The sequence below is a fragment of the Natrix helvetica genome, assembly GCF_964273705.1.
Source record: "Natrix helvetica genome assembly, chromosome: 1".
Classification (NCBI taxonomy): domain Eukaryota; kingdom Metazoa; phylum Chordata; class Lepidosauria; order Squamata; family Natricidae; genus Natrix; species Natrix helvetica.
Genome location: NC_138548.1, coordinates 320087685 through 320102376, shown reverse-complemented (window position 1 = coordinate 320102376; position 14692 = coordinate 320087685). Strand labels below are relative to the sequence as shown.

Sequence of the window (14692 nt, the reverse complement as noted above, 5' to 3'; positions counted from 1 at the left end):
TCTGTACGAGGGAAGAATTATAATGCATGTGGCTTTGACATTTTTTAAAAATATATATAGTTTTTTTCCATGTGCTGCTTCAATCTTCCCATAGCCATTTTGTAAAGCACTATTCTATCACAAGCTCTCTGAATGTAGAATACTTTAGGAAGGAAATTTTGGAGCCATTTAGTAGCAGCCACTGACCTGCACTACGACCATTGTCACATTGATAGAACGAGTTCCTATTGTCCTTCAGCTATGCATAAAATAAGAATAAAATTAACCTTGATGGAGATGACAAGAGTCCCATTTAGTCTATCCCTTGAGTTATGCAATGACCATCTAAATGTATTTGAGAAGTTTGCTAGCCTAATGTCAGCCCAACATGATTAGATTCTTCTTTACAGGAAGGCTACATTAATAGAATCTTGCAGGTCTCAAAATACAAATTTCCCACCGCTACTTTTAACTGCTTGATCTATTAAGATGGATACTTCCTAAGTTTCTTTCTTTGACAGTTAAATCCTGTGTCTTCCTTTTGTGCCCCCAAATCATCCACATATTCCATTACATCTGGACTGGAAGATGTAGCTTCTTCCCACTTTAAAACATGCCGCCTATCATTCAGGGAATGCTAAATACTCCTCTGTAGTAGTAACTATTGATAGTTTCATCTTCCATGAAGAAACCCAGTTCTTTTATTCTGTTGGATTCTCACTGCCTCATTTGAGGGACTATATTAGGCAGCCAATTTCATAGTTAAACAGAGACCAGTTCCTGTTGGTTTGGACCAGTACAGGTGAACCGGTAGCTATGACAATCAGCTGGGAGCAAACCGGTTCGCTCCCATGATCAAATGGGCCCATCCACCGGCCCCTGTGCTTTACCTACCTTTATCTTCTCAGTTGAGTCACGTGGCAGAATGGATTGCTGTGCCTCAGCTGTTTTCCTTCCCAAGCAGCAATCCGGAAATTAAGTAATCTCTGAACTGCGCACATGCACTCTGTGAACCGGTTGTTAAACCAGTAAGATCCCACCCCTGAGTTTAACTTACTTAAAAAGTAAGCTTTTTTCCTTCATGTAAATAATTCTAATAATATGAAAGAGGGTAAAAATCTCTTTATCCATATTATTTGTGCCATTTGTGATTTTTTTATATATAACCTTGCCATGCCTCCTTTTCTGCAAACTGAGGAACGACTTGCTGTAATCTTTCACTTAGGACAGCTGCTTTTGCACTTTAATCATGTAAAAAAAGGCAACTTAAATTCTGGGCTTCTGGCCACCATCTTGACTGTTTTGATAGCCCCCAACCCTAAATGCTCCTGATTACTTTTGTTTGAACCCTTTCCAATTCAATAATTCCTTCTTAAGATATGGTAGCGAGAAATGTATATAATATTTCATGCTCATAGTTAAGGCCAAGTTGATTGTTGTTATTTGGTCTTTCATTTTGGGGGACTGAAAGAGATTGGATAATTCAGTTTAAAAATATTATCTGGGATAACTTAGTTTAGTGCTTATTCTAATATGGGTTTATCATCTCTAAGTAGGGTGACTCAGGCTTCTAATTTTCTTCCTTTATGACACTAAAATGTGGAATTATGGTTAGAAGGAGATCCAAAACCATAATAACAGGGCTTTAAGGAGTGTCTGGCAAAGAATTGTAGGTTGTTTACCTTGCTTTCCTTGATTTTTCAAGAATTAAGACTCATTATTTTGGCTGCAGTCAAAATAATGCATTGGACAGACTCAATGTGCAGAAGAGGTTTTATTGTGAGGAGTAGGGGGTTAGAGTTTTGAAATCCAAGAACATCCTTTTGGAAAAACCAATTTTTCTCATCAAATTTTGGAGGTATTGAGTTAATTCTGTCAGATTTGGTCCTAAACCTGCGAATCTGAAATATTTACTATAATAACTTGGACAAAAAGATGAAAGGTGCTGATGAGATTGTAGATGGCTCAAAATCAAGTGGGAAAGATAAAAATATATCTAAATATTGCTTTAGCAAATTTAGACTGAAAATAAAAGGATGAAATAAACATAACATTATTCATTTAAGTTAAAGAAATCAAATACATTGATGCAGAATACACGTAATGTGGTTTAGCAAAAGATGTAAGGAGACTCTTTTCATGTTGTTTAATATTCGTTTCTCTCAAATTGCTTACATTGCTTAACATGATTTCCTGAAGAAAAACATGTATATATTAAATTAAAAACAGACAAGAAATTACTGCAAACAAATGTCAAACCAGATATTAACTGTTGTAAAAAGGCAAATTGTGTGCTTAGAAACCACCTTAAAATAGGTGGATACCACGTCTGTTAAGTGAATCCACTGTTGGCTTGGAAACTGTATTTAAAGAGTTATTGATCAATGCTTTCTCATCAAATCCTAGGAGGTATTGACTTAATTCTGTCAGATTGGGTCCTAAAGCTGCGAATCTGAAATATTTATTGTAATAACCTGGACAAAAAGATGAACGGTGCTGATGAGATTGTAGATGGCTCAAAATCGAGTGGGATAGTGAAAGATAAAAACAAATCTAAAAATTGCTTTAGCAAATTTGGACTGAAAATAAAAGGATGAAACAAACATAACATTATTCATTTAAATTAAAGAAATCAAATACATTGGTGCAGAATACACATATACGGTTTGGCAAAAGATGTATAGAGACTCTTGGAAGTTAATGTGACACAGCTGCTAAAAATGGAAAAATAATTTTTAGATTGCATCAAACATAGCATAATTTCCAAATTATGAAAAGTAGTAGGTGTGCTAAATTCTGCAGCACTCACTATAGGAACAGTGTCCATCTGGGACATTACAGTTAAAGAAAAACTCAGAGAGACTAGAATAGGTTCAGAGAAGGGAAATGAGGATGACCAGAGGACAAGAAACTAAAATTTACAGTGAGAAACAGAAAATTGAGAAAATTTAAACTTGGCAGTAGATAGAAAGGAATATGTTAGGGCTTTTAAAATGTGAAGGGATGCTATGTAGAGCAAAATTGTTGAAGTTATTGCACTCACCCGCTCCTTGTTTTTCAATGCTGTCCTTTCCTATTCTGTCTCCTAGGTCTATGTACAAACTACCACCCTTACAATATCTATGAACTTAAGTGCTTCAGTGGCTCTGGGGATGCTTTACATGCCGAAAGTTTACATCATCATCTTCCATCCTGAACTAAATGTCCAAAAGCGGAAACGTAGCTTCAAAGCAGTAGTGACAGCAGCCACCATGTCATCACGACTATCACACAAAACTAGCGACAGGCCCAACGGGGAAGCAAAAACAGAACTTTGTGAAAATGTAGATCCAAACAGTAAGTAGTTTGAAACTTGTTCCTTTTTTTTTTTTTACCAGAGTGTTGTAGAGACTGTGTTGAGAGGAACCTTATCTTTGAGAACTCATCCCTACTTTGTTCTTAACCTGAAGATTATACAGAAGTCTATCTTATGCTGTTCTATTCCCATGAGATGCTGCTTTTATAATGTTAATCTTTTGCCCAGAGCTTCTCCCTGCTGAGAATAACTCCCTGGGTTGCTTTAGAATACCACAGGCAATTCTTCTAGACATCTCTCCTTTCCTTTTAGGGGGTAGCCTTTTGAGCATGTGGTGTTCTTTGATAATTGATCTCAGACAGAATACTAATTCAGGTCACCTATTTCTGATGCTGTTAAATAGTGAGGCAAGAAATAGGTGAGGGTATCCTCTTTTTTTGCCTGTTTTATATAGCTTACTCATACCAAAAAGTATATGCAATATATGCCTTCACTCCTCATGGCATCATTATGACCACTGGCCATATTCTTTTGAGGGTGACAGGGATTGAAGTCCAACAATACAGAGGATGCCGTCTGGTCTGAGGTTTTCGCTACAGCTTTAAAGGAAATGTCTTTAAATGCTACCAGTAACAACAACAACAACAACAACAACAACAACAACAACAACAATGCAATATTGGAGCTATCTGCTTTAAATGTGAAGGAAAAACTAAACTTTAAAAAAGTCTTGTGTTAATTAATATCCTAAGTCAGTTGATGTTTCATGTTCCAATATGAAACGGTGGTAGATGTCCTTCAACAGCAGAGAACACAAAACAACCATGCCTAGTTAAAATAGGATGGTAGTGGTTGTGGTGCTTATATGGATTGTGGTGTTTCAATTCAGTATGAACACTGTTCAGATGTTTAGGAATTTGAAGCATTTACCATGCAAATATCCTTGTTAAGCTCCAATCTCCAGAGTGTCAGGTTGGAGAAAGTTGGGCGGATATCCTGATCGAGTGGTTAAATCAGAAAACTGAGTGTTGAAAAATTTGAGTCAACAACATCAGCTTGTTGCAGCTTCTGAGACTGTCCTGAGATGAAGAGTACCAAGGACAGTTTCTGGCATAACCCCAAGTCATTTCAACACCTCCTAAGCAGTGACTGAGTATTCTTATCCTTAATTTAGATACTAACTGTTTTGCAAGAGCCATATTTGGTATTCGGTATAGGATTTGCTGTCAGATGTTCTGTGGGATGATAGTGCTTAACAATGTGTTCCTTCTTCTTTTTAAAATTATACAATCACGTTATTTTTTCCTAAATGAATGCTACAGATTTGTGTACCTCCAAACACCAAGATATTTCTTGTTCCAAAAGTTTTTTTTTAAAAAAAGTTAGCTATTGACTTTCTCTCCTTTTTCCTTAATGAAAGGCTTTGAGAAAAAAAAATCATTGCTATTGTATGCAGATTATTGCCCCATTGCATTCAGAAAAAGGCTATCACAGCATGCTTTAATGAATCATAGGCTGCAGATGAAGCATCATTAATAGGGCATCTGACATTTCAATCAAATATATGCAAGATCATCAGTTTTTTTATTACTCCATCTTCAGACATTTTTCCTGTTCATGGTCTCAGCACTTGTTTATTCTAGCAGTCATTGTTTTTAAAACTACAATATTGTTATCTCGGTTATTCTCCATTAAACTGGTAATAAACAGAAGGAGAAGATAAATATACGTATGGTGGGAGAGGCAAATTCAGGAACTTTCATTGAGTGGAGAAAGAGAAATTATTTTCTTGTGCTATTTGTAGTTACAAATTGGATTATCAGATGGTCAAAGGGCTTTCTCCGCTCTCCTTTGTTCAGTTTAAAAGTGAGACTGTGGCTCATCGGAGTGCTTAAAGGCCATTTACTCTGTGCTTTGTAAATGAATGGTCCTAGGAAGGTGATATAGTACCAGTCATCTTTTTTCTCATCCACACAATGTCCTAATAATGATGGTATGTCATCATGGAGTCTATCTTCCAGGGCATTATTAGCTCCCTTTTCTGAAATGTACAGCATTGGTATTGCCAGAAAGAGCCAATGGGTTCACTTTTAAATTGGGTGGCAGCAGAGAAAAGACCCAATATTTCAGTCCATCTTGTAAGGGGTTTTGTAAATGTCCAATCTTTATAGTACCTCTTCTGAACTTTGAGTAAGTTTGTTCTCTGTGATGCACCCAGGTTGATACTTAAGGAGGTATTGGTGAAGATTAGCCTCTCTCCTAAACATTTATAACAGTGGTAAACTAAATAAAATATTGTGCTGAATGTTTTACAATGGAGAATGAATTACAGTGGAGATTGAGTGTTATCTTCACCTTATACTATGAGAGTTTTCCTATGTGGCAGCAGTGGGATACTTTTAGCCATCTAGTTGTTGCTGGATATTGGCAATATCCTACCATCTTATATAACCATGATTGGTAGACAAGGAGAGTGAGACTTATACTCCAACATTGTTTCATGGACTATAGGTTTCTCTGTTTTGATTATCAGGTATGAATTGAACTTTTGTATTTCTACACAAAAATGTAGGTCTGGAATTCCTAGTGTGGTGTTCACAAGCACTCATTTCCCTGCTTGTACCTATCAAACAAATGTTTGCTTGAATTTTTAAATGGAAAATATATGCATTTTTAAGTATTTTAAAGAGGAAACCAGGAGTATACCACAAAGTAAAATGTTAGGCTGCAGAATTATCTTTATTTCCAAGACGGTCCTTACGTTTTACACATAAGGAATAAGTGATCTTGCAAAATAAAATGGGTCTGCAGTCTACTCTTCTTCTTACCTGGTTAGAAAAAAGAAGGTGACATGGATGCTATTGAGGGTATTTTGTGAGTTAGGTAAAGAGCCAATGTGTGAGACCTCCGTGAAATGATCTTAGACTTCCAATTGGACCTTTTTTTTTACTCCTCCCCCACAAAAATGGGGATCCCTAGTATGGGATTTTGAAGGATCTTTGAAAAGCCTTAAAAGTCAACTGTCCAATGCCTACCAACCTACTAATCATAATCACAATTTGCATCTGATGCATGAATGCTTTTTTTCATTGAAAAGCTTTGCTTTGCTCTTATATGTTTGACTGTAAGTCTGTCTGCTTTTGTTGTTCTTTAATTCCTTCCTTTTTCAGTATCTTCAGCATCTTAACAATGAAGGCGAAATTTGTACATATAGTTTCTTTCCCCCGAAGTAATTTATTCTTCTCATAGTTTCACAGGCTAAATCTCACAGGATTTAACAAAATCTCTGATTGTGCTTTTATTTGAATAAATGGAATGTTTGTTCTCCTAATCATGACAACAATACTGGTGCCAATGGAAGGCATCTCAGCCAAATTGATATTATTTTAATTTAGTGATCTGTTTGTTATGCTTAGTTTGATACCATAAAATTGAAAGATTTGTAGTTGTCAGGGATAATTACGTTTGAAAATTCATTTTTAGATAGCTATGTGGTGAATGAATAGTTCAATGACATTGGATACAGAAAGTTTGAGACTTTTTTTCCCCAGTTTATTTAATGAAGTTACTGTACATTAATGAATCTGTAAAGCCCATTACATTTTAAACCCACCCACCCATCTCTTTTTTTTTTCATTTCCTGAATAGATCTGCAAAAAATCCCACATATTTGTGTTTCAGGTATTTGGGCTTCCAGGATCTACCCCCCCCCCCCAAAAAAAAAGGTTGAAAGTTTCTTGTGGCCTGTAAGCAATGGGATGTTAGTATTATTTTCCATATCAATCATTTTCTGTTATAATATGTATTTATTAAATTAGATACTTCATACTTAAAAAGGTAAAGGTTTCCTTGTCAGTTGTGTCTAACAATAGGGCACAGTGCACATCTCCATTTCTTGGCTGAGGGTGCCAAAGTTATCAGAAGACAATTTTCATGGTCATGTGGCCAGCATGGCTACAAGACAAAGACTGAACTGAAATTGTCCAAGGCAACTGAATAAAGTCTCTTCACATCCTCTCTCTCTCAAACAGACATTAATCACTCTCTATAGCCAGCCATATATATATATACTAAAGGAGCCAGATTGAGAAACTGATCTGGTTTACAGATGATAGAAATCATGCTCCTAATAACCCTATTTAGAAGATAAAATGATAGATAGTTTGATTGATTCTAAGGCTATCATGAATAAATAAATGTCTCAACCTTCTGTATTCATTTAATGGTCAAGATATGCAGACGTGCTGTTGATATCTACCTCATATTTTTCAATAATGGAAAATGGAAGATATGAAGCTACTGGTAGTCCAGTGATGGGTTATGACCGGGACACTGTGGTACGGGCGTAGCGGTGCCTGCCCAGAGCACCAGGTACAGTTCCAATACAGTGCTCCAGAGGGCCTGCCTGCCTGCCTGCCTGCCCACGCTCCTTACCAGTATTTGAAGTTTTTGGAGCTTATGCGCACAGAGCGTATGGCACCTGCGTGATGCTCCTCCAAGAGCTGGAGTGTTGCGGAGGCGTTGCGGAGCATCGCAGGTGGTAAGTATGCATGTGCACGCTATGCGTGTGTGCGCATGCGCGCACAGGTTCATGTGGTGGGCGCCCAGCCCCGTTGCACCGTATAGGTTGCAACAGGATCTGAGTCATACCTCAGATGTATTCAGCTAAACCTTTTAAAAAGCTAGTCATGCTAGTCATCATATTTTTAATGTAATAAAGTGAAGTGTTCATCAAGGAACTTCTGACATACTGCTGATGTCAGAGATTGGAAATGAAGAAGGGTCAGAAATTCAGAAATACAAGCAGCTTTCAGGAGTTCTTTAGCCTCAATGGGCTACATGGAGTGAAGGAAGAAGACTTGTAGTAAGCTGCCTCTAGTCAGAAAGGTGTGTTTGAAAGAAGCGTAGTGTAGAAGAGAGGAAGACATGCAACCAGATTTCTCTTGCACTCTTTCCTTCTCTTTTTCTCACAGAGAGGAAAAACAATACATTTAGTTATTTAGTTAAAAACAATAAGTCTATTCTCTCCTGCCAAGGATAACTTAATTAAATGTTGAGGTTACAGTCAGATGAAGATTGCCAATAATAAGGTAGTGGATGTTGATTTAAATATAGATAGGTGGTAGTATATTTGAAGATGAGTTTCTTTGTTCACGTAGGATTTGATACCTGTTGATCAACTAAGGATCATGAACTATTGCTATTTCCCAAAAGTTTGTCTGTCTGTCTGTCTTTCTTTCTTTTCTTTTCTTTTCTTTTCTTCCTTCCTTCTTTCCTTTCTTCCTTTCTTCTTTCTCTTTCTTCCTTCCTGCCCCCCTCTCTATCTCACTTATGTGAGGGTGATATATGATTGATGTTCTTGGTAAATAATATTTGGGAGAAAATGCAGTGTGAAATATAACACTTGCTTGACTCTTATCATCAGCTGGAGGAGTCACCTTCTGATCACCACAAGTTTTATTTCAGTAGTAAAATGAAATGGATGTCTGTTTAATATGCATTTAGAGAGGCTCACTTCAATTCAGCTAGGAGTTCTTCTCCTTCCTGTCCATGATAAGTGAGTTGCCAAAACACAATTCAGCTAGAGTAGTGTACCATACATACCTAAGGTTGAACTCTCCTGTGATTTTCTATCTCTTTCAGACTAGAAGGATGTAAGAATGCAATCAATTTTTTTTACAAAAAGGCAGGGCTTAAAAGTTTCCATTGGTTGTGTATCCCTGTTTAAAGAGGCATGAATGGTGAATGCATTGCACAGTTTGCTGTACAAATGCTGCTATGCTGAGCTATCTCTTTTGCTTGTTCATCTGTATGAGTTTCTGACATCGTTGGCATGTTGTTGCCTACTTCATCTTTTGAGGGACAGGAGAGATAAGAAAATCAACCCAACCTCAAATTTTGAAGAGCAATGAAGACTGATAGCATGGTGAAAGGGATTGGATTCTGGACACAATCATTAATTTGTATAAACAGTCCCAACTCATGCTTCTGATATAAGGAGGCTTTCTTCTGTGTTTGGAAATACCCAAACCTTTTTGTGAACTGCTTGGTTTCTTGACGGTATAAACGATATACTGCAGCTTGACAAGTTACAAGCTTTATGAGTGACACTAGCTCATAAAAATAAATGATATGATATATTTAAACCCATGGATTATATATACAAATATATTTACTTTTCCTATAGACTGCATACCACCTGTAAGAAAAAGTGTTCAAAAATCTGTTACTTGGTACACTATTCCACCTACAGTATAGCTCTTGCCTGCTTTTTTAGAAGGTAAGATAAAGATCTAACTTTTACTGCTTTGTTTTTTTAAAAAATCATTAAATGTTAAAAATGCATTAACTTTACTGAAGTAAGTTGCTAATGAAACCTAGTTGTTTGCATTGTATTAATTTAAATCATGAATTATAAAGTCAATACAAAGCTTGTGAGAATGTTTTCCAGCTAATGGAAAGCCACAATCCATGATCTGTCCTTTTTTTTTGCCCCACAGTGTATATTAATTGCTGATATTTCATTTCTAATCTCAAATATTAACTTCTTATGGAGGACTGGATATGGGCTAGTTTGAGAGAATGTTTTTGAGGAATGTATGATGATTGATCTCTGCATAAAGATAATATTTTTTCTCTTCTTGAAATGAAATAGAAGTTAACTTTATAATGGGGGGAGGAATAAAAAGAAAAGGAAAGGAAAATTTTCTTCTCTTAATGAAAAAATCAACTTCAACCTTAAGTTCATGCCACCTGTGACTAAAAGAGACAGGTTTTTGGGAACTATAAGCCAGTATGTCTGATAAGATTTTGAATGATGAGAAGCTATGGGATCTTCCTTCATCCGTTCTTGGTATTCAGTGATGGTAAGATCACATCCCCTGATCATATCCTCAGAGGATTTATCATTGTACTCAATAGTTACAATTCACTGTTTAGGGTCCTAGATAAATACAGATCTTTGTTGAGATAGTGGATCAGTCTTCTAGATTGTGAGCATCAGGATGAACTGAAGTGCTGAACTTTTTAGTTATTTAGGATTCATCCTGTTTCTCTCATTCTTTCATTGAACACAAGGAAAAAGGGGTTGTGTGAAGACCTATTATCTGATATGTATCATACGCTCATATCCTAATAGTTTTGTGATTTTCTTTTTACAACATATTTACTGTTTGGCAGATGGGTGAGATGATTATTTTTTTCTAGTAAACTGATGTATTTGTGGTATTATGAAAATGTTGGTTAAAATTGTTTCCTTATTAAAATATTAATTAAAGCCTTCGACTGATGATTATTGATAAACAGCCATTTTTATTCTTAGAAAGATTGTTGAAAGTACCTGTCTCAACTAAACTAAAAGACGTGTGCTCTTACCTTGCTCAGAATGTGTGGGTTTCCCCTCATAAGGGTTTAAGTAATCTAATCAGATATTTTCATTTCCATTTTTTAAAAACAATTCTGAAGCCTTAGAGGGTGCTCCCAGTGGAAACATCTCCTGGCACTTAGAATCAAATTAATGCTTCCTTAATGGATCTTTTGTGATGAGAAAAAGAAACAGAAGAAACAGCAGGAAAAGATTGTAGGATTAGCAAGGGAACTCAATGATATGCAGACCCTGATATCTCTTACAAATCTGTGAATATGATAAATATGAGCACAATGAAAGTCTTGTCTAAAAGCACCCAAAGAATGCATTCCCATCACTTTTATTTCTAAAGAAGACAAAGTGTGAAAATCAAATCATTAAATAAAGGAAGTATTCTATTAGCAATAACTGCTGGCACAAGATGTACATCAGTATCTTTGTGCAAGAACTTCACCTGGTGAGGGATTTCCAAACACCAAACATAGATTATTAAACGGCTTGAACAAAAACAAAACCAGAGAATATTCAGAGGGTTGTCAAACAAAAAAAAATCTTTGGCTCTTTGTGTTGGACAACAAAGATTTCATCTGTCAGGAAATTTCTCCTCAGTTCTAAGTTGCTTCTCTCCTTGATTAGTTTCCACCATTGCTTCTTATTCTATCCTCAGGTGCCTTGGCAAATACTTTGACTCCCTCTTCTTTGTGGCAACCCCTGAGATATTGGAACAATGCTATCATGTCTTCCCTAGTCCTTCTTTTCATTAAACTAAACATTCCCAGTTCCTGCAACCATTCTTCATATGTTTTAGCCTCCAGTCACCTAATCATCTTTGTTGCTCTTCTCTGCACTCTTTCTAGAGTCTCCACATCTTTTCTACATCATGGTGACCAGAACTGAATGCAGTATTCCAAGTGTGGCCTTACCAAGGCATTATAAAGTGGTATTAACACTTCACATGATCTTGATTCTATCCCTCTGTTGATGCAGCCTAGAACTGTGTTGGCTCCTTTGGCAGCTGCTGCACACTTCTGGCTCATATTTAAATGGTTGTCCACTAGGACTCCAAGTTCCCTCTCAGAGTTACTACTATTGAGCAAGGTACCACCTATACTGTACATGTGCATTTTGTTTTTCTTGCCTAAATGTAGAACCTTACTCTTGAATTTCATTTTATTAGATATTGCCCAATGTTCAAGTTTGTCAAGATCCTTCTGTATCTTAAGCCTGTCTTCTGGAGTGTTGGCTATTCCTGCCAGCTTGTTGTCATCTGCAAATTTGATGAGTTCCCCACTTATTCCCTCATCCAAATCATTGATGAAGATGTTGAAGAGCACTGGGCCTAAAACAGAGCCTCGGGATACTCCATTGCATACTTCCCTCCATGTAGAGGCAGTTCCGTTGAGAACTACACATTGAGTGTGGTTGGTCAGACAGTTATGAATCCATCTGGTGATGATGCTGTCCAATCCACATTATTCTACTTTATCTAGTAGTAGGTTATGGTCTACCTTATCAAATGCCTTACTGAGGTCCAAGTAAACTAAATCGATGGCATTCCCCTGGTCCACTAATTTTGTCACACTATCAAAGAATGCAATAAGATTAGTCTGGCATGATCTGTTTTTGCCAAACCCATGTTGGCTTTTGGCTATTACTTTGTTTACTTCTAGTTGTTGGCTAATTCATTGCTTGATTATCTTTTCCAGAATCTTTCCTGGTATTGAGGTCAGGATGATGGGTCTGTTCTTTCCTGGATCTATTTTTTTTCCTTTTTTGAAGATGGGAACCACATCAGCTCTTTTCCAGTCCTCTGGCAGTTCCCCGGTGCTCCAGGACCTCTGAAAGATATAGTTCAGTGGTTCTGATATCTCATCTGCCTGTTCCTTCAGAACCCTGGGGTGTAATCCATCCGGTCCTGGTGATTTGAACTCGTGTAGGGTAGACAGGTGCTCACTTACCATTTTCTTCCCTATTTCAACTTGTGTTCCTAATCTGATTTTTGTGGTGCTGTTTTTGATAAGTTGGACTGTTTTATCCCTTTGTGTAAACACAGATGCAAAAAATGAGTTAAATAGTTCTGCTTTCTCCCTGTTGCTTGTCACCTTCTTGCCACTTTCTCCCAGCAATGGACCAATTGTTTCCTTAACCTTTTTCTTGTTTTTAACATGTTGGAAGAAGCTTTTTTGTTATTTTTTACGTTTGTGGCAAGCCTTTCTTCATTGTGAGCCTTAGCTTTCCTTACTTCATCTTTACAGGCTCGGGCCATTTGCTGATATTCTGCCTTAGTTATGTCCCCCTCTTTCCACTTTTTGTATTTAACTTGTTTGTCTTTCAATTTGTCTGAGAGTTCTTTATGTAGCCATGCTGGTTTCTTTTGGGAGCTGTTATTTTTCTTCTTCATTGGTATTGTGCCAGACTGGGCTTTTGTAATCTCATTTTTCAAAATTTCCCAAGCTTCTTGAGTTGTTTTCCACTTGAGGATTCTCATCCATGGAATTCTTCCCAAGCTCTCTCTAAGTTTATTGAAATTAGCTCTCTTAAAATCTAAGACTCTAGGTTGACTTTGTTCTACTACTTGTGTTTGCATAATGTTTAATTCCAATATTGCATGGTCACTTGCCCCCAGAGTTCTATGGCTTCAACACCTTCTATCATTTCCTCTCTGTTAGTGAAAATTAAGTCTAATGTGGCCGATCCCCTTGTTCCCTTCTCTACTTTTTGGGAAACAAAGTTGTCTGCTAGGTTCGTTAGGAACCTGTTGGATCTTCCACTTGGTGCAGAGTTTGTTTCCCAGTTGAAGTCAGGGTAGTTAAAATCCTCCATTACTATGGTGGTGTGCTTCCTACGTATCTTAGTTAGCTGACTAGCAAAAAGTTCATCTACTTCCTCTGCTTAGTTTGGAGGACTGTAGTATAGACCTATGGCAATGTTATTCCCCCCCCCACCTTTAACATTGACCCAAATGCATTCAAGATAGTTCTCATCATTGTTGTCCTCTGTTTCTGTAGAGACATAGTTATTTCTTATATATAGTGCAACTCCACCTCCACTTTTATTTGATCTATTTCTTTTAAATAATTTAAATCCTTCTAGCTGTATGTTCCATTTGTGGATTTCATCCCATCAAGTTTCTGTAATGGTATCAATATAGTATCTGCCCCCATCTACTTGAATTTCTAATTCACCCTGTTTATTCCTCATACTCTGTGTATAGACATTTGAGTCCATTTTGATTGACCCTGTGTTTACTGTCTACATAACCTGTGTTATGCCTGACTGCCCCTATTTCGTTTTTTTAAAAAAGAATGTTATTGGTTTTTAAACATTTATGGGAAAAGGTAAAGGGGTACATAGAAAATTTTGGCAGCTCCCACACTAGTGGTAGAAATCCCTCCAAATCTCACAATTTTTACAATATCAAAAACAACGTATAAAAGATAAGCAAAAAACAGAATCTTATTCTACATTGTATCAACCATGTGTTCAATCAATTTTCCTTTGCCACCTTCTAGTATATCAACAATTACAAATATTTCAAATACGTTTATTTTTGTGACCTGAGCCTTTTCGATATTGCTCCTTCCTCCCTGTCCCCAGGTGGAGCCACAGTCTCTCCTCCTTCATATCTTGTACCTTGCTACTCTTTTCACTACCTTCCCTGTGTTCGTCCTCTAGGAGAATGAAATGTTTTTTTAATGAAGGCTTCAGCCTCTTGCACTGTATTAATTCTAATTCTATTTCCCTCCCAAAAGATCAACATTCCCTCTGGCAATAACCATCTACACCAAACTCCTTTATTGTATAATTTCTTTGATAAGGAGGAATACTTCTTCCTTCTTTCTCTTATCCTTTTTGGAATTTGCTTAAGAATGGTGATTTCTTCATCTTTGTATTTTAGTGGTCCCTCCCTTTGGGCCCCAAGCACCTTGTGGTCCTCCTGAGAAATTTAACATGTACATCCCTTGGAACAGTATGACTTCTAGCATATGCTGAATTAATCCTGTAAACCAGATCCATATCCCACCACAGCTGTTCTTTGTCTCTCTTAATGT

The 14692-nt window shown here is 36.9% G+C and overlaps 1 protein-coding gene across 2 annotated transcripts in view; it reads left to right on the top strand.

Moving 5' to 3' along the window:
- GRM7 (glutamate metabotropic receptor 7) overlaps positions 1-14692 on the top strand; it is a 562205-nt gene that overhangs the window by 526378 nt on the left and 21135 nt on the right. The window contains exons 9-10 of one of the 2 annotated variants that reach the window (XM_081966277.1): positions 3069-3315; positions 9462-9554. In XM_081966277.1, the coding sequence (XP_081822403.1) occupies positions 3069-3315; positions 9462-9532 (318 nt within the window). In that variant the 3' untranslated portion in view covers positions 9533-9554. The remainder of the gene's footprint in view (positions 1-3068; positions 3316-9461; positions 9555-14692) is intronic. The other variant, XM_081966278.1, reaches the window with a different exon arrangement.